The sequence below is a fragment of the Lactuca saligna genome, chromosome 9 (assembly GCF_052625555.1).
Source record: "Lactuca saligna cultivar CGN05327 chromosome 9, ASM5262555v1, whole genome shotgun sequence".
Classification (NCBI taxonomy): Eukaryota; Viridiplantae; Streptophyta; class Magnoliopsida; order Asterales; family Asteraceae; genus Lactuca; species Lactuca saligna.
Window position 1 is genome coordinate 18610960 of NC_136425.1, and position 18805 is coordinate 18629764.

Sequence of the window (18805 nt, forward strand, 5' to 3'; positions counted from 1 at the left end):
CGTGTCTTCCAAGCCTTATAATTTGTAATCTAGTACCATTGCACAGTCTTTTGGTTTGGTCGGTATTACGAAGTAACATGACTGGAACACCTGTTTTTAGTGTAAGTTTATGGCTGGAAATTCCAAAAGCCTTAAAACCATTCAACACCTCTAGAGAGTATATTGATTCCTCAAAAGATTCGTGTGACTCGATCTCACATAAATAATCTAAACTCATATATGTTTTCCCTTCATATTTCATAAATTCTAACATGTAGTCGTTGATAGCATCGACTTCTTCATTTGTTGGGACCAAAATAGCTTTATCTTGAAAATACCATGTATCATCAATATGGTTTTCAAAGGATGAATAAATGGTGGATACAATTGAATGGATATGGTTATATGTATAGCGAACGATAACATCTTCTGGAAATTCAACTTCAGCTTCACCGTCATTAGGGCCACCAATGGTACATTTTTTAGGGTGCAAAGCTCTCTATGGGATGATGATGTATAAGGCTTTCCCTTATTCAATATAGAAGGTGATTGTGAAGGTCTTAGAGAAGGTGGAAGGCTTCTCATGTAGAAGGCCTTATGGGTTGAGCTAGCTTATAAATACTAGTTTAGTATTCTTTGTAGGTTGAGAGAGCTTCCATATTTTGTATAAATGAGTAGTTTAGAGTTAGATAGATAGAGAGAGTATTGTATACAAGCATGCACATGCTTATATAAATTTTGTACTACTCCATTATCTATATACTTGTGTTAAATGTTAATTTGTGTCTTTTCAATTATGTATTTCTTAATTCCGCAATTGTTATTTCCATGGGATCCTACATTTGGTATCAGAGCTTAATCTTGGAGGTTTAAACAACTATTTCAAGAACAATGAAATGAAAGATTTGAAATCTTTGGTGAGTCTCTCCATTGGATCTATTTTCTTTTCATGCCAAATTTGTTGATCCAATTAATTTTTTTTTCAATTAATCGAACCCAAACACGTTTACTATTCATTAATCCATATGTTTAGGACCAAAATGATAATCTGTCATTGTTCATTTGTTAGCCCAATATAATCCATTTGTTACTGGTCATTCGATTCAAAACGTTGTCCAATTGTTGATCAATTATCTGCTTTTTCGTTCGCAAAATCCAGTTCACGATTCAAAATTTCTATGAGATTTGCTAATTCAGTCATGTCGCATCTTCTATAATTAAGTTTTCATAATTACTTCAGAAAATTTCACTTCATAACAATTTGGTTCTTGAAATTGAACTTTTTGTTGGATCGGCAAGTTGATTTCCATGGATATTTGTGATGGGTTTTGGTCATAAGCCATCCTATGTGCTCATACAAACCCTAATGCTCGGATCTAGGTTTCTCTATTGTACATGCTTTGAATCCAAGACTATAAACCCTAATTCTAGCATACATACAATCATATTAACATGAGAATAAGTTTATAGTGTTACCTTGATTGTTATGTAGCAATAACAATCCCAATTCCTCCTTGTATTGACTTTGGAAGGCTTAGAGTCACAAGTGTCACTCCTCTAATGGCTCACAAACACCATAAGCAAGAGGATGAAGAGGAGAGAGGATGGAGGCTGCCAAAAAGGTGTGTAAACCCTTACAAGAAGCTTAGCCACGTTTTTGAGCCTTAAGGGGTCTTTGTATAGTTGGGCTATTAGGGTTATCTAACAAGGAAACCCTAATTTGGATGCTTAAGCCCTAAGCAACCCATAGACTCCTTTAATTAAGCCCATGGACGATTTCCTTATGGGTTTCCCATTAGAATTCGTCCATCCCTTAATATAAGGTAATCCATGGCCCAAATTGCAATTATCCTATAATTACAATTCCAGTCCCTTAAGTTTAATTAATCTCTTTTAGTCACAAAACTAATTACCATTTAATTATTGACTAATATTAATTAAACAATATGATTTCTCCTTTAATATATTATTCTCATAATACATTAATAAATCATATTTAATCCTTACTCTCCATAAATCATCCTATCAAGTTGCTTTGGTGAAGGCAACCCAAAAGGACCATGCACCATCGGGTCAAGTACATACCAAAATAGTTATGGACTTAGACACTAATCCAACAGTCTCCCACTTGGATAAGTCTAACAACTATTCTGCGTATGACTTCAGATCCCGATCTGCAATCGTAGCTTTCCAAAGCCGCTGTCAACTCTGATCATATCAGATACGCGTGTCCTTAGATAAGGGATCATATATTCCTCCATTCTAGATATCGTATGAGATATGATTTCAAATCATTCTCTTTGTACTATATCTCGATTTCCGATTTATGACGACAGACTAATTGAACAAATCAAATTAGTCCTAGCCTGGCCGAGCATTTACGTATGTCATCACTAAACCATCGAGGGGCCCAAAGATATCGCTTTTATCCTACTTTGGATAAAAGGAACGGATAAACTTTGATACAATGCTCGCTTGCACTCACTCACTGAATTTACACACAACAATATGTTTTATAACACCAAGTTACTGGTGCGTTTACATATTATCAATGTGCAACCGATCAGCAAGATACAACTCACACATCTCGGTTTCAAGAATATAAGATGTTATCGTCTCACTAATCACTCGAGATAGTGATCCAAGTGAGCGTGGGTTTAATCCAATGCTCAAATCATATTCATAAGCACTCATGAACGTTGCAGAAAACATTTGCTTATGTCTAATACTCTTTTAGACAATCCACACACCAATTCACGACAATCTTCATTCATATCTACTTCCAACATATGAACGACTGTGGCCCGTTTGAATAATTCGATTATTCTTAATAAACTCAATTATTCTGGAAGTCAAAACATGCAAGGTGAAACACAAGAATAATACTAATCCCATATGGCCTCAACCTTTGAGTATAAACAAAACACGTTTTATTTATCATCATATCGATTACTCATTATTTGTCGTTTCGGGTAATCAACTTCTTACTTGAATTCCAACACTTGTCCCATGCTCCTAGGATGCACACAATGTTTACCTATGGTTCTTACTTTTGTGAAATAGACAAATTGAACACATTTCCAATCATTCTCATTTTACAACTCCAAATCCATTTTCTTAAGTGTAAGAATATCAAATTCTTGTTACTTATAGAATATACTAGATTCTAACACTTTATGCAACGATCCTTTTGTAATGTCACTGCACCAAAGTCTCAAAGACTATTGCCAATGATATTACAAAGTCCTCTATCGGAGATTGTTACAAGACAATTCCTTAGATACGATGTCTCTCACTCAAAGCACATTCCTTTGAACATCCTTTTGCATAAAAGTTTCTAATCTAGACATAGATTTTCAATATTCAATTCAATATAGATACATTTCCATATTTTCCATATGACAACTTATTTTTAATAGAATCTTATCTATTCCTAATAATGTCGATATGGTCCATCTAATATGGAAACATTTCCATAATTTCCAATACTATACTTCCAACTACTCACAAGCGACCAATCCTCGTCGAACTTTGGATTGTCCTTTGATAGTTGTTTAATTATTTTAGTCAAAACCGATTCTAGTCCCTTTTCCCTCTCAATGCACTAGACATTTGGAAAATTTTAGAATGGTCAAACATTAAAGCATTTGCAATCGATCCTATACCCGAAGCGTATGGGACATGATGCACAATGTTTTATTTGCTATGTTCTCAAAATTCGAATTGTGAAGAGGAATGCCGTAATCATAATCGAAATTTTAAGAACACACTATGTACCTTTGACTAAATTTATTAACATTTCACAACCTAATCCTTTAGATTTGAAATGAAGCATAATACTCTCTCCTTTAATTATAGCAAAACAACCTTTCAACTCTTACAACTTTGCAAAGTATGACTCTTGTTTTCTATAATTAATATTGCCAACTATGCAATACTTGCCTTAATAATCATACAATCATAACATTTATGCTCCCACTATCATGATGATTATTATAAAACATAACACTTATGCTCCCACTAGCTTCGACATGTATTCATAAACATCTTAACTTTTCAAGACTATTAAGACTCCCACTGACTCCTTGACATATAAGATTCTCTTGTCAATACATTTCTTAACAAACAAATATTCAAGAGTTAGTGTAGCTTTTATCAAAACACTTCATAAATTGGTCCAAGTTGGTCTTTATCTTATTCAAGACATCACAACTTTCCACATTTGATGAATGTTATAAACCTTTAATACTTTTCACTCATTGTCACAATCTTAACTTTAAGACTTGTTATTGGAACGAAGTATGATAGACTTCTTGATTTAACCATGTCTTCAATCCTTGATTCCTCTTCTTAAACATACAATTGTACTAAGAGTCACTTAGAGGATCAATTGAGATATGGTTCTTAATCATTAAGACCTATCATAAAGCATAAAAGGTACTCTCCCTTCTTCTTAGAATGGAGAAACTTTTATCTTTCTGCCTACTTGACTCTTTTTATTCGTTCTGCTATTGATTTAAACATTTTCAATCAATTCAGAATTACACTTAATCTTATAAGCATAATCACATTTACTAAACCTTTAGTAAATCATGACGAATATCTTTGTTACTCTTATGGTGAACTGGATCAACACACAACTTTGTGTACTCGATCTCCTAGTCCTTCACTTGACACTTTGTCAATGAATTAGTCCAATTTCCAAATACGAAATTTCTCATTCATCGTGCATCCACGTTGCATGATTCCAAGTTTCTGTCCAATTGAAACTTTGGGTGATGAGAAACTCTCCCTATTTGGTAAATTCTTGACATTTCCATAAATAACATAACTAAGAATCATATCCATTCGTTGTAGAAATATGTAAAAATCAATTTTCACATAACGATTTCATTGCAAGGAAGTAAACAAATAAATAAATAAGTCAAACAAATTTTATTTTATTTATAAAAGCAGCGGAAAAACATTTGTCCTTACAATGCAAAATCTATTGAAAACTATGTAAAAAGAAAATTTCTAACAACTCTATCATAAATATCTAAGCTCAAAATCCAATCTTCAAGTCCATGAGATCGAGATCCATCTCTTGTGATTAGATTCATCTTGCTCTCTTATCAAGCTTCCTTTCTTTTCACCGATCCTTCAAAACATTCAAATGCAATCTTATCACATCATGTATTAAGAATCAATGAATAGGAACTTAATGGAGTTAGATAGTGGATTCTTACCTATAGCGTAGTCATACTTTTGACTCTCCCATCTCTTAGATCTCTTAGGTAAATAGGGCAACTTCGTCTCCAATGCCCCTTCTCTTGGCAATAAAAGCAAATTGACTCCTTTGGAACAACACATGGAACTACTTCAGACATCGCCTTTCCCTTATGATCAAATTTTTCGATCATTGCATGTCTTTCATTGCCATTGTCTATATCCATAGAGGTCTTGATGGCAGATTCACCAATCAACTTTGCTTTTCTATTGCGCCAAACCATTGTTGATTCAGCAGCAATAAGCATGCAGGTGAGATCTATAAGTGTCACGTCGTGGTTCATCATATAGTACTCTCTTACGAACTCACTATATGAGTTAGGAAGTGACTGAAGAACCCAATCAACAGCCATCTCTTCACCGACAACGGATCCCATCATTCTTAACCTATCAATTGTGTGACTTCATCCCTAAGACGTGTGCACACACCGACTTGCCAAAAGGGCTTGAGTGATATTGAACTTTTCAATTTTACAATCTTGTGGGTTAGGGAGAATAATTGGAGGAGGAGGAGGAGGAAGTGAAGCATGATTTCTTGTTCCTCGATCGAATCGTGGAATATCATCTTCATGTGGAATGCTTGTTCCACGGGACTTGAGAAGACCATAGTTGTCGAACTTTGACATCGGGAGAAAAACGAATTCAAGTTAGTTGATTGATTGAGTCCTTGGTAAATCACCCAAATGAAATTCCAAGGCTAGGACCCAACACAATATCCTACAACTCGGGAGAGGGATGCCGTAACCCAAATTGCAAAACATTTGAAGGTAAGTGAATGACGATTCACTAATTTCCACCATGAAAAACGAAAAAGAAATTTAAGTTTTAAATCTATGAAAACTCCTAGATCCTTTGAGATTCATTGAACTTTCAATGGCATGTTTAAATCTCGATATGCCCTTCTTGTTTGTGACTGGGATGTCGAGGATCACAAAGCGGGTGTGAATAACCATGCAAACTACATGGTGCCCTCACATGTTACAATCACCTATTCGATGTGCCGGTAAACCACACACGCTCCACCGAACTATGACAAACATTGAGTCACCCTTTGCTACCTTTGCTTAGAACCATTTAGTGTGCCGGTAAACCACACACGCTCCACTAACGTCTTCGCAAGGGCACAAAGTGTAATTTCATGGAATTGCATCAATTCACTTTTGCCTAAGTAACTAAGATTGGGAATTTGAAAAACATTTAGTTACTTTGTATTCCATTATACTTATAATGGAAGGTTTCGTCCTATCCTACCCGTTCGGCTAACGACCCTCCACTAGTCAAGAGTGTGGTGGGTAAGAGTGGATACCCATTCAATCGCCATTTTATAGGCAATTTCCTTAAACACCCCTTATAGACCAGCTTCGTGAATGAGGCCTACTAACGGTAAGACTGACTTTTACTCATACATATATATATATATATATATATATATATATATATATATATATATATATATATATATATATATATAATGTTAGACTTTTAATGTTATATATAGTATAGGGTGTATTTTATACTTTTAAATACTATATGGTTAACTTTAAGAATTACACTTTTAATTCAATTAAAAGGTTAACCTAAACTTTTATGGATTTATTAACCTCTTTTAATTATACTCCTTAATTAATTAATAAAACCATAAGGGTGTGATTTGAACTTTTCAAAACATTACTAGAGTTTTAGAATTTAACATTTCTAATTAAACCTTTTAATCAACTTTTAAATTCCAAAACTTGAGGGCAAGTTTTGAAACCTTTTTCAAAACATTAGGGTTTTAACTATTTAAATTTCAAAACTTCAAAACCTTTTGGGTTCAAATTTAAACTATAAAACCTAAAGGGGAAAATGTGAAACTTTTCATAACAACAATGATCAAATAACAAATAATTTTAAATTAACATTTAATCACATAATTATCCATATTTGATTTGTTTAATGATTTCTTGCAAGACAATTTATCAATTTACTCAAAATAATTAATCAATTATCTTATAAGGAAACAATTATCTTGTTAATTGATAATTATCTTTAATTAGATCAAGAATATAGTCATATATATATCATAAAATCGGATTTATATTGATCTAACATGATAAGGTAACTATCCAAATGCAAAAACAGCAAGAAATCCCGAGATAAGCATTATCTGACGCTCGAACTCACCGAGTACTACACTGTACTCGCCGAGTTGAGGGGTACTCGCCGAGTTCCTCAGCCATAAAGCCCAAAAAACGATTTTCCAGTTATACAATGCATCAATGCAATTGAAACCAAGCTAGGCTCTGATACCACTGATGGGTTTTGGTCATAAGACATCCTATGTGCTCATACAAACCCTAATGCTCGGATCTAGGTTTCTCTATTGTACATGCTTTGAATCCAAGACTATAAACCCTAATTCTAGCATACATACAATCATATTAACATGAGAATAAGTTTATAGTGTTACCTTGATTGTTATGTAGCAATAACAATCCCAATTCCTCCTTGTATTGACTTTGGAAGGCTTAGAGTCACAAGTGTCACTCCTCTAATGGCTCACAAACACCATAAGCAAGAGGATGAAGAGGAGAGAGGATGGAGGCTACCAAAAACGTGTGTAAACCCTTACAAGAAGATTAGCCACGTTTTTGAGCCTTAAGGGGTCTTTATATAGTTGGGCTATTAGGGTTATCTAACAAGGAAACCCTAATTTGGATGCTTAAGCCCTAAGCAACCCATAGACTCCTTTAATTAAGCCCATGGACGATTTCCTTATGGGTTTCCCATTAGAATTCATCCATCCCTTAATATAAGGCAATCCATGGCCCAAATTGCAATTATCCTATAATTACAATTCCAGTCCCTTAAGTTTAAGTAATCTCTTTTAGTCACAAAACTAATTACCAATTCATTATTGACTAATATTAATTAAACAATATGATTTCTCCTTTAATATATTATTCTCATAATACATTAATAAATCATATTTAATCCTTACTCTCCATAAATCATCCTATCAAGTTGCTTTGGTGAAGGCAACCCAAAAGGACCATGCACCATCGGGTCAAGTACATACCAAAATAGTTATGGACTTAGACACTAATCCAACAATTTGTTCACACTTTCATTCAAAATCGATTATTTAATCACGATTTCTTCTTGAGTATGTCTCTTGAATTATAGTTCTTAAAATCATCTTGTAGATAGATCGATTAAGATTTCAATCAATTGTTTTTGTTTGATTCGGTGATTGATAAATCGATTCAGTAACTTTCATGTGTGATTGGATTCAAACTTAATTTTGTACAGGATAGTTAAATAAAAACTAAAGAAGAGTTTTGATTCAATATTAATGATTTGGATGAATGGATTTGATTATGGAAGTAAAATATGTATTGTTTCTTAATTGAGAAGAGAATTAGATGTGAAGCAAATAACAGGTGTATGGTTAAACGAACAAATGAATAACAATGAAAGAACACGATGAGTTTGTTAATTTTGTGTGTTTGATATGAAATTCAATATTGAGAAAATGAAGTAGGTGTTTGTCGATAGTTGGATTTGAATGGTCAAACGAATTGTCAAAATCGGTGTTCTTGATGAATTTGGAACGAAGGAACTATCAAAACGAAAGCTAAAACTGTGAAGATTATTTGGGTTGATGATTGGTACGGTGGCAGTTGGTACGATAGTCTCGCAAGCAAAATGCATATGTGTATCTATTCGCACTTGTTGGTCAAACAATAAAAGTCAAAATTGATAGCTTCCTAGTTCGAGTTGAAGGTCTCGTAATTGAAATGATGTGTCACAGCAATGGAATCGTATTTGAAGTTTTGCAATTGCTGGCTTTAGCAAGTCATCTCTTTCTCGCATCAGACACGCAATCGGAACGAAGGTCCTGCAGATGGTTTGATCCCATAGTTTGTTAAAGAGTTCGCATCAGAATTTGCATCGTACTGATTGAGTGTCGCAATATGTGTGATAAATACTGGTGTCGATCTGGGTATGTGTATCGTAACGAATGTTTGATAGCGAAGGTCGAACTCCATGGAGGACATTGATGGGATAGTGAATACTTGAATAACGAATCTTGGGTATTGATTTTGGATGTCGATACCTTGCGCCCGCGGACGCTCTTAAAAGCAGGGCGCCCCCGGAGAAGGCCCAGCCCCACCAGGGGCGCCTTCTACTCCGAGACAAAGTTTAACGGCTCCAGGCGACAAGGGAGATGCTCATAACATTATAACATGAACCAATCGTTGGCTCTGATAGATCAAGGAGCACGATTACCCAATCAGTGTCGCTAATCCTATCTTTGTCCTGTACGGACTAGCATAAGGCCTCAGTATAAAAGGCCACCTCCTGTGCCTTGGAAAGTAAGTTGCTCTCTCCTAATTCACTCTATAAATACACCTAAGTCTATCCACTGACTTGACCGTCGGAGTGTCTTCCCAGGATCCTCCTCCCGGAGAACAACTGACGGTTTCTTCTCATTGTGATCTTGCAGGCTCATCGGAACAGGCGTTGTCGTCCGGTAACCAAGTCGCATCAGTCCAAAAACAACAAAATTAGTTAAAATTGATCTCAAACCTACTATTTTCAATACCAAATATTAAATGACTCGATGGATTAAGAACTTCGACAAATTAACTCAAAAACATTACTCTTCTTCACATTAAACTCATAAAAAGAGTCTAAAGGTTGAATATTTAACAAAACACCATTAAGAACTTAAATGACACAAAACATGGCTAGAAATGGAAGTTCATATAACCCCCATTGATTCGTGGTGGCATGGTGGTCTAATGACGGTCATTAGTTGAAAAAAACTTCATACACAACTCATATTTACAAGGAAGAGGAACTAGAAACTTATAATGAGGTACTGGTAATATTGAACACCTTAGCCATGGATTTGATGCACAAAGGACCTCACCACCACTTGGTACTACAACGGTACTCTGACAGCCACCACCACTAGCAACAGTGGTGGTTCTTGGTGATGGTGGTGGATAAGCAAGGGTAAGAAAGAAAGCAAGAGTTAAAGAAGAAATAGTTACCAACCAATGATGTCAAATAACACTACCACCATCCTCATCCTTTGACGTCTTCTCCGAAGAAATTAGATAAGATTATGGGGACCCTCAGAGACAAAATCTGTCGAGTGGCAGCCTCATCCCCCTCACGGTTTCTCTTTTTTTTCTTGGCTCTCCTTCTCACTTTCGAACTCTCCCTCACTCATTGCACCTAAGAGTTACAGACACATACGAAAATCTCCAGCTAGGGTTTTTGGCCTTCAAGGAGGGATACGATGGTTGGTTAAAATCAGGAGATAAAATCCGAAAAAGGCAAAAATGGTCCCTAGGGTTTGGTCGTTTAACTGGTTCTATCATAACTTGACTTCCTTCTACAAAAGAGGTTTCCAAAATTGCACAATACCCCCTGCACCTTTAAATTTAATTTAATTTTATTATTATTATTATTATTATTATTATTATTATTATTATTATTATTATTATTATTATTATTATTTACCCTTATTTATTTATTTAATTAACACCAACATTAATAAAATATTTATATAATTATCTTTTACTTAAAAATATATTTAAACTTATTTAAGTCGGTTATGAAACCATTTAACCTACTCAATTCTTTTTATTAATAATTAAAAAGTTAATAAATTATTACTTTTGTTTATGTAATAATCCTTAAACTCATTCCAGTTAATAACTAGTTGAATGGGAGACGGGGTGTTATAGGTTTCACACTCCAAAGTGACCTTAAAAATCATGGCTTTATGGACTTGCATGTCCAATACATGCCTATTCCGTTTTAGGTCAAAAATAGGGTTTAATGACCAAAATCTCATGCATGACATCAAAACTTGATTATAATTCAAATCCAAGACACTAAATGATCATTTTGACCTATAGATTCATAAAGTTGCAAACTTTATGAGATCCCATTACTTAAGTCCATCAAAATCATGGAAGAATGGGACAAAAACTAGAGATCTAGCAACATGGCAAGAAAAGGTTGAGTCTTGGGCACTCACCAAGGTCCAAAAGATAAGCTTAGCTGGAGAAATGATGCTTACCAATTAACTACCTCACCAAAAACTTCCTTCTCCTTCTAAAATCATAAAAAGCACCAAGAATGAGCTCACGACTTCTATGGAGGCCAGGGTTAGGGTTTCTGGGGTTAGGAGGAAGATGGAGGCTGAAACCCTAGCCTTAATGTTCCTTATATAGGGTCCGAGACCCGAAAATTAGGGTTTTCACTAAAAAGCACCCTCCACGTCGTGGTGCCTCAAGACCATGCCGTTATGGGTCTTTAAAATCCCGCAATCCAAACTAATACACCAGGTTGTGGTGATACTCCACCACGTCATGGCCACCCCTTTTAAAGCATATACAACGAAGTTGATATGTACCTGGACCAGATATTACACACACAGATATATATATATATATATATATATATATATATATATATATATATATATATATATATATATATATATATATATGAAAGACAGAATAGAGTAATTTGTCTAGAATGTCGCTTTTGTCCCTGTTTTATAAAAATTTTAGAAAAATCATGGGGAGTCAAAATTAGGTTCCGTAAACTATTAAGATTTATAAATTGAGTCTAATTTGTCCCTTATTTTTTCCGTAACCTGGTATTTACCCTAACTAAGGTAAAAATGACCGTTTTTATAGACTTGTCTGAAAAGGATTGCAATGATATGAAGTTTTGCAAAAATCTTAATAAATTTTATAAAGATCATGTGAACGTGTACAACTAGTACATGAAAATGTATCGACCTGAACTACTTGCATACAACGCATTTTTGCAAACTATTGGGTTTAAGATGGGTAAAACATGTCTCAAACATACCACAATTTTTCACATAAATTCATAACATTTTGTACTATGTTTTCAAGAGTGTTTTTGTATAAACAAAATATATGAGCACATGTATCCCCCCCCCCCAAATATATGTAAAACATTAAAAATGGGCCATAATCACTCACCTTAAATGAGTGTATCCGGTTTAGATGTGAGATTGTGATTGTGTTTGGGAAGCACTGCGAGATACCACAACTAGCAACCAACTTTTGAACCCGGTTTGGACTTGATTTTAACCCATAAAATAATATCAAAACTTTAAGTATAGAACTTATAAAAATGTCACAAAAGATTTTCAACACAAAGGTGGTATAAATTGGTGGTAGCTGAGAGGTGGCTGGGGTGGTGATCTTCGATGGTGGAGTGGTGATTCTTGGTGGGGGTTTTCTAGCTAAGAAAATAGAGGAATGGATAGGGGGAGTAAGGGAGGAAGTGGCTGATGAATTTTGTATGGAATGAAGACCCAAGGCCTTTTTTTATGTCCTAATTGAGCTCTCACATGTCTATGCATGCCATACCTCTTAGGAAAGTCAAACACTTCAACATACCCATGCCTTGTACCTTTCGAAGAAGAATGTATCAAAAGATGTAAGGTGATGGAAGATGGAAGAGGTAGAGCACATGGAAAAAGGGGGGAAAAGGGTTTCATTTGATGATTTTGATCCTTTCTTTCAAGCCTTGCAAATACAATGGTTGTGTCACACTTTCAAAAAGTCCAAAAAATGCTTCTAGTTTTGCATGCCAAAATCCTGACACCTAATATTTTTTCGAAAGTGGAAAATGATAGAACCAAGATCAAAGATTTCAAAAAACCTGAACGGATTAATTTTTCAAGTTGTAGAACTCTGGGAATTCACGTTTAAAGATTCGCGTTAATGACCTGAAACGTCCGATTTTTTGACATTTGAAAATAATTTTGCTAAAAACATTTCGAGTATGGAATGAAATAATAGACCATAGTATGAGTCCAAAAACGCTCTCAGAATTTGCATATGAGTTGTGCAAGTGCCTCAACGGATAGAAATAGTTTTGGCAGTTCAAAGAAAATAAATGTTTTATGATATGTGCATATCTACATATATATTTTACATCATATCTTAATATTTTATGCTATATTTATGCTTATTATAGAACAAAAGGTACTTAATATGCTTAATATCTGTTATGTAGCTGGAAGTAGGAAAATACGAGCTTAGACAAGAAGAAGACACACGGAGGATGTTGCTAGACAGCTTGACCCCTCGTCAGTATTTTAATTATATCTCATGACTCGTAACTCTGATTAAGGTGATTCAAAATGATCTGAAAACTAGACACAATTTCGGACGACTTTTGTGTTTTGAGAAAAGTCGGATTTACAACCACCACGACGTGGTCAATGGAATCTTTGCGATTCTTACCGCTGGCTTGGAGAATACTGGATAAACTTGAGGACCACGGCGTGGTATCGAGATTTTTTGTAACTATATATATCTCGGACATTAGGTCGATTCGAGAGGAGAGAGGGTTGAAGCCTGCAACTATTAATGAAAAAATACCCTTCCAAGACCCCTGTGAGGGTAGAATTCAACTAGAGATCAAAGGATAAAGAGATTGGAGCAAGGATTCGCATCTACACATTCGGTTTGCCTAGTTTAATCCTGATTAGTCTAGTTTCCATTATGTTTATGTGTTTTCCAGTTGTGATTATGGGCTAAAAACCATTGCTTTTGTTTAGTTAGATGAAACCCTAATAACTATGGTTTAGTTTATTAGTTTATGGATTTATAAAAGTTGGTTTGGAGCTTGTGTTTGATTAACTTACCTAGCATGTTAAAGTGTTTATGTTTGTTGCTTTAATTCAAGTTAAGTGTAGCTTAGTGACCATTAAAATCCATGAACTTGTTTACCTAGTGATTTAGTGACCATTAAATTGCTAGAGCTATGATTGACCACATCTTAGTTAAGTGATAAAAGTAACAATTTAACTGTGTTAGAGAACATAATTGTGTTTAGCAAATCTTACATAGCCCAATCATAATTAATAACTAATCTTGTGTTTGCTTGTGTAGGACCATACAAAGTAGTACATCAATTGGTGAAAATATTAGTAGATTTCATCAAATTTCTAATTACATATAAATTGGTAACCAACTTTATTAATCTATAAATAAGAACTAACCATAGGAAAAGGTGGATTCGAAACTAAACGAAAGTGTTTTTAATATATTGATTATAATCGTTTTTTGTTGAGTGCTTAAGTTTTTCTGAACTTGTAAAATCAGATAAAACCCCCATTTTAGTTATTTTTCTTAGTTTATCTTTTACTAATTATTTTATTAATTGAATACCGTTCTCTGTGATCGACACCCGCCTTACCCATGTTATACTATAATCTGACTAGGTATACTGCCTAAAGGTGCATAGCTAGTATAAGTTTGTTAGGTTATAAATTTAAAAGTTGATAGATATATTTTGTGCACATCAAGTTTTGGCGTCGTTGTCGGGGAACGGTTTATTTGATTATTAGCTTAATTGCTTTTAGTTATTTGATCCTTTTTGTGGGGTAAAAACCACAAAAAGTTACTTATGTTTTCATTTGTTTAATTTAGTTTTTTTTTTCTCTGAGACGCAACCACGTCGTGGTAATCTTCACCACGTCGTGGTCTCGCTTCAGTTAGTTTTTCGTTTATTTGTTTTTTTGTTCCTTTTACGTGTGTTCTTCTAGTTTTATCTTAGAAGGCAAAATGGGGGATATCACGACCATGTCAATGGAAGAGTACAAACGACATATAAGGAACGACAACAGATGCTTGTTCGGTTTTGCAGTTTTTTCAGCTTTGAAAATTACACAGTTGCATCAATACAATATAAAACACCCATGGCTCTGATACCTATAGGCATTCCTATGGTGCACATACAACTCTAATGCTTTGGATCTAAGTTTTCTCTAATTATACATGCAACATTGGTTTCCAAAGTATGAAGCCTAAACTAGCATACAAAATCTAACATATTAATTATAAAATAAGTTAGAAAGTTACCTCTTAATGTAGCTAGTAAGAATTTGGCCTTGAAAGAACTTAGAACCCCAAGTGTTGTTCCTCAAACAAGTCACAAACACCATATAAACAACTAGATGGATATGAGAGAGGCTAAGGAGACTAAAAACCGATTTCTCTTCTTGGAATGCAAGTAGTCGTCGATTTTAAGGCTTAGCACAACATATATATATATATATATATATATATATATATATATATATATATGTATATGTAGAATATCAAAAGTCCATCACAAAATACTTCATGGATCCATCAATTTTATTTGGATAAATACTTCATGGATTAACCCATAAGTGCATCACAAATCAAACCATGGATCATTAGCCCAACTCATATGTATCAATTTAGTTAGTCTCTTTTGATCACTAAATTAATTATTAATTAATTCTTGGTCAATACTAACTAAATAATAAGATTCCTCAATTAATATATTATACTTATAATATATTAACAAATCATAAATAACCTCTTACTCAAATATCCATCTATCAAATTGTTCTGGTGAAGGCAACCCGAAATGGACCATGAAACTATCGGGTCAAGTACATGCCAATTATAGTTATGGGTTTAGACACCTAATCTAACATCCTTTGCTTTTGTTCAGTTGACTGGACAATTCTTGCATTTCTGTCGATGCTAAACGATATGGGGATTTGGCTACGGGGGTGGCTCCAAGAATCAAGTCGATTTTGAACTCAACTTGGCGTTCGGGTGGTACTCTTGGGAGGTCTTCAAGAAATATGTCGGGGAAGTTACAGACTTCGGGAATATCCTTGATGTCTTTCACTTCTTGCTTCTCATCCACCACGTGGGGTAAATAGGCGAGGTATTCCTTGCGTGGGTACTTTTGAGCCTTGACGTAAGAGATGATTCGAAGGTTCGTGTCGGGTTTGTCGCCATAAATAACGAGGGTTTCACTACTTGGAAGGTTAAGGAGAACACCCTTTTCGTAACATAGGATATCGACATGGTGAGGACTTAACCAATCCATGCTAGTGATAATGTCAAAACTTTTTATTGTGACCGACATTATGTCGATTTGGAAAGAATAGTCGTTTAGAGTGGGGGTATATCCTATGTATATATTGTTAGTGCTCTTTGTCTTTCCATTTTCCATTTCTATGGTGAAATGTGTCATTTAGTGATTGGGGATTTTGTTTAAGTGTTTCTTGTGGCTTGTGAAACTTTTCTCCGCACCACTATCGAAAAGTATGCAAGCATATGATTTATTGAGGAGGAACGTACCGGTAACCATGGTAGGATCATTCATGGCCTCCTCATGCCCCGTTGTTAAAACCCTTCCCACACCACCGTCATTCCCTGCTTTTGGACACTCCCTCTTGAAATGCCCCGTTTCACCACATTCGTAGCAAGCCTGACTCACCTCGACATTAGTGGCCTGGGTGGTTTGTTGTGCTGGTGACTTACAGAAACTGGCGGTATGCCCCTTCTTGTTGCAATTATAGCAGTGCATCTCTTAGCAGGCTCCATGATGATGAAAGTTGCACTTGTTGCATTGTAGGAGAGTTCAAGCATATTGTTTGATGGGTGCTGGAGCGGCAGGAACTGTAGCAACGTGAATTGCCACAATTAGTTGTTTCTTTATGGGCTCTTGTGTCGGCTGACCCTTCCTCTTGTTCCAAAATTTTCTCTTATTGTCACTCCCTTTTGTTTTCTCGGGGATAACCGTCATAAAGCTCCGATGGACTCCATGATCCACAAGCATTTGTGCCAGGCATTTGGCACTGTCAAAAGTGGATGGGTTTGCTGATACCACATTTCCTTGAATTTTAGAGGATAGTCCCCATGTGTATCGCTCCACCTTTTTACTTTCCGGGGTGACCATCCTAAGGCGTAGTACTACTAGATCGCTAAATCTGGCAGAATAGGCTATAATGTCAAAGCCTGTCATGGTGAGGTTCCAAAGCTCTTGTTTCAACTTTTGTACTTCGCCCCTCGGGTAATATTCCTCCATCATCATGATCTTCAAGTCCTCCCAACTCATCGAGTTAGCTACCAGAAGGGTTAGTGATTTGACATGGCCATTCCACCAGGAAAGGGCCCTATCAGCGAGAGTGCAGACCGCAAATTTGACTTTGCTTCCCTCTGGGCATGCACAAATCTTGAACACTGAGTCTGTCTTTTCGAACCATCGTGTCAGAGCAATGAAACATCCACTTCCATTTAAGGATTTTGGTTTGCCATTTGTGAAGTCTTTATAGGAGCATTCCCTTCGGTGTCCTTGACTATCTCCCTGGTTGGTATTATTGGTACCGCCTCCCATTCTACTAGTACCATTTGTGCTGATTTGTGCCATGATGGGTGCCACATCGGTAGTTACAGCAGCTTGGAAAATGGCAGTGTCCATATGTGGAGGTGGTGGAGTTAGTGGTGTGTTATTGACACGCCTGATAGATTTGCGTGGTGGCATACTTTTGCCATAAAGTTTAAAAGTGGAATAATGATAAGTCTTTGATAATGGTCGTGAATCGAGTATTATCGAAACAGAGTATCTTAACTATATGTTTGGTTATGTCGATTACGCAAGAATAGCGATATAAAGACACATGAAGAGTCTAGTTGTATGGTTCTATAGTATCATTAAATACTCCTATAATATTTTAAACTTTATGTTTGGTTCTAGAGTTTCCTTTTATGGGGTGTTGGTAAGTTTTAGACTCGTTGTTCACCCCGACCATTCCCAAACACATGTTAGTCATATCTCGCATAAATATAGATGATCAGACTATATTTATCCCAGATATGATTACATAACTATCTAGGCTTAATCATAGTGTTCAACTTATCTTTTTACTTTTATATTGTTCTTGGTATGACACTGTCCTAGTATGTATGCATGTATGTATACTTTTGTAAAATTATTGTTATATTTTTAAAAGTATATTTCTTGTGTTTTATATCCATTGTATTTATAGTTGTATATCTTATGTGGTTTGATATACTTAGTTCACTATAAACAATGCTTTGATACCAATATGTCACACCTCCAAACGAGAAACGACGGAAATGTCTGGGGGTAGATGACTTCATGTACAATATCATAACAATTGAATAATAAAGATCAAAGCATTACAAACATCATATTGATAATTTATAAGCTTTTACATTGTATTCGAATCGTGGTTTGTTTGATTTTCAAATACATATGACCAAAAATATGTGACGTGACGCTGCTACGCCCCATCTTCAAAAATCAAATCTTTATGGGCACCTGTTTACTCGTTTTCTGAGAATACAAGTAGTTTTGAAAAAGTGTCAACAATTAATTTTGTGAGTTCATAAGCGTTTGTATGAGAAAAATCTACCATTTTTCCTTATAAGATGAAAGAGTGTGATTCCAGAAAATCCAATATATTTCTTGTAAATTGTATTGTAGTCTTGGAAACCCTAACACCGAAAATGTATAAGTATTCTTATACTCAGGAGTAGTATAATGTAGTTATAATATTTATAAAACCATTTGAATGTATGTTTCCATAAATGTAAGGTGTATTGTATTGGAAAATAATGTATTGTAGTTGTATCTGTGCAAAACCCTTTGAATGTATGTTTCTGGAACTACAAGTTGTACTGTAAAATAGTGTAATGTAGTTGTA

General features: G+C 35.1%; 1 protein-coding gene across 1 annotated transcript; it reads right to left on the reverse strand.

Annotated features, from left to right (window-relative positions):
• Positions 1 to 15768: 15768 nt before the first annotated feature.
• LOC145016043 (uncharacterized) lies at positions 15769 to 16662 on the reverse strand. The gene is made up of 2 exons (XM_078974478.1): positions 16434 to 16662; positions 15769 to 16307 (listed from the first exon to the last, which is right to left on the reverse strand). Exons 1-2 carry the CDS (start codon positions 16660 to 16662, stop codon positions 15769 to 15771), a joined length of 768 nt encoding a protein of 255 aa, XP_078830604.1.
• Between the last annotated feature and the right edge of the window lie 2143 nt (positions 16663 to 18805).

What these genes read in the sequence shown, in the direction of transcription:
- LOC145016043 (XM_078974478.1), bottom strand. Translation starts at nt 16,662, where the DNA reads ATGCACTGCTATAATTGCAACAAGAAGGGGCATACCGCCAGTTTCTGT. An exon ending in TGATCCTACCATGGTTACCG is followed by an intron (nt 16,308 to 16,433) that starts GTACGTTCCTCC and finishes ATTTCACCATAG; the next exon opens with AAATGGAAAATGGAAAGACA.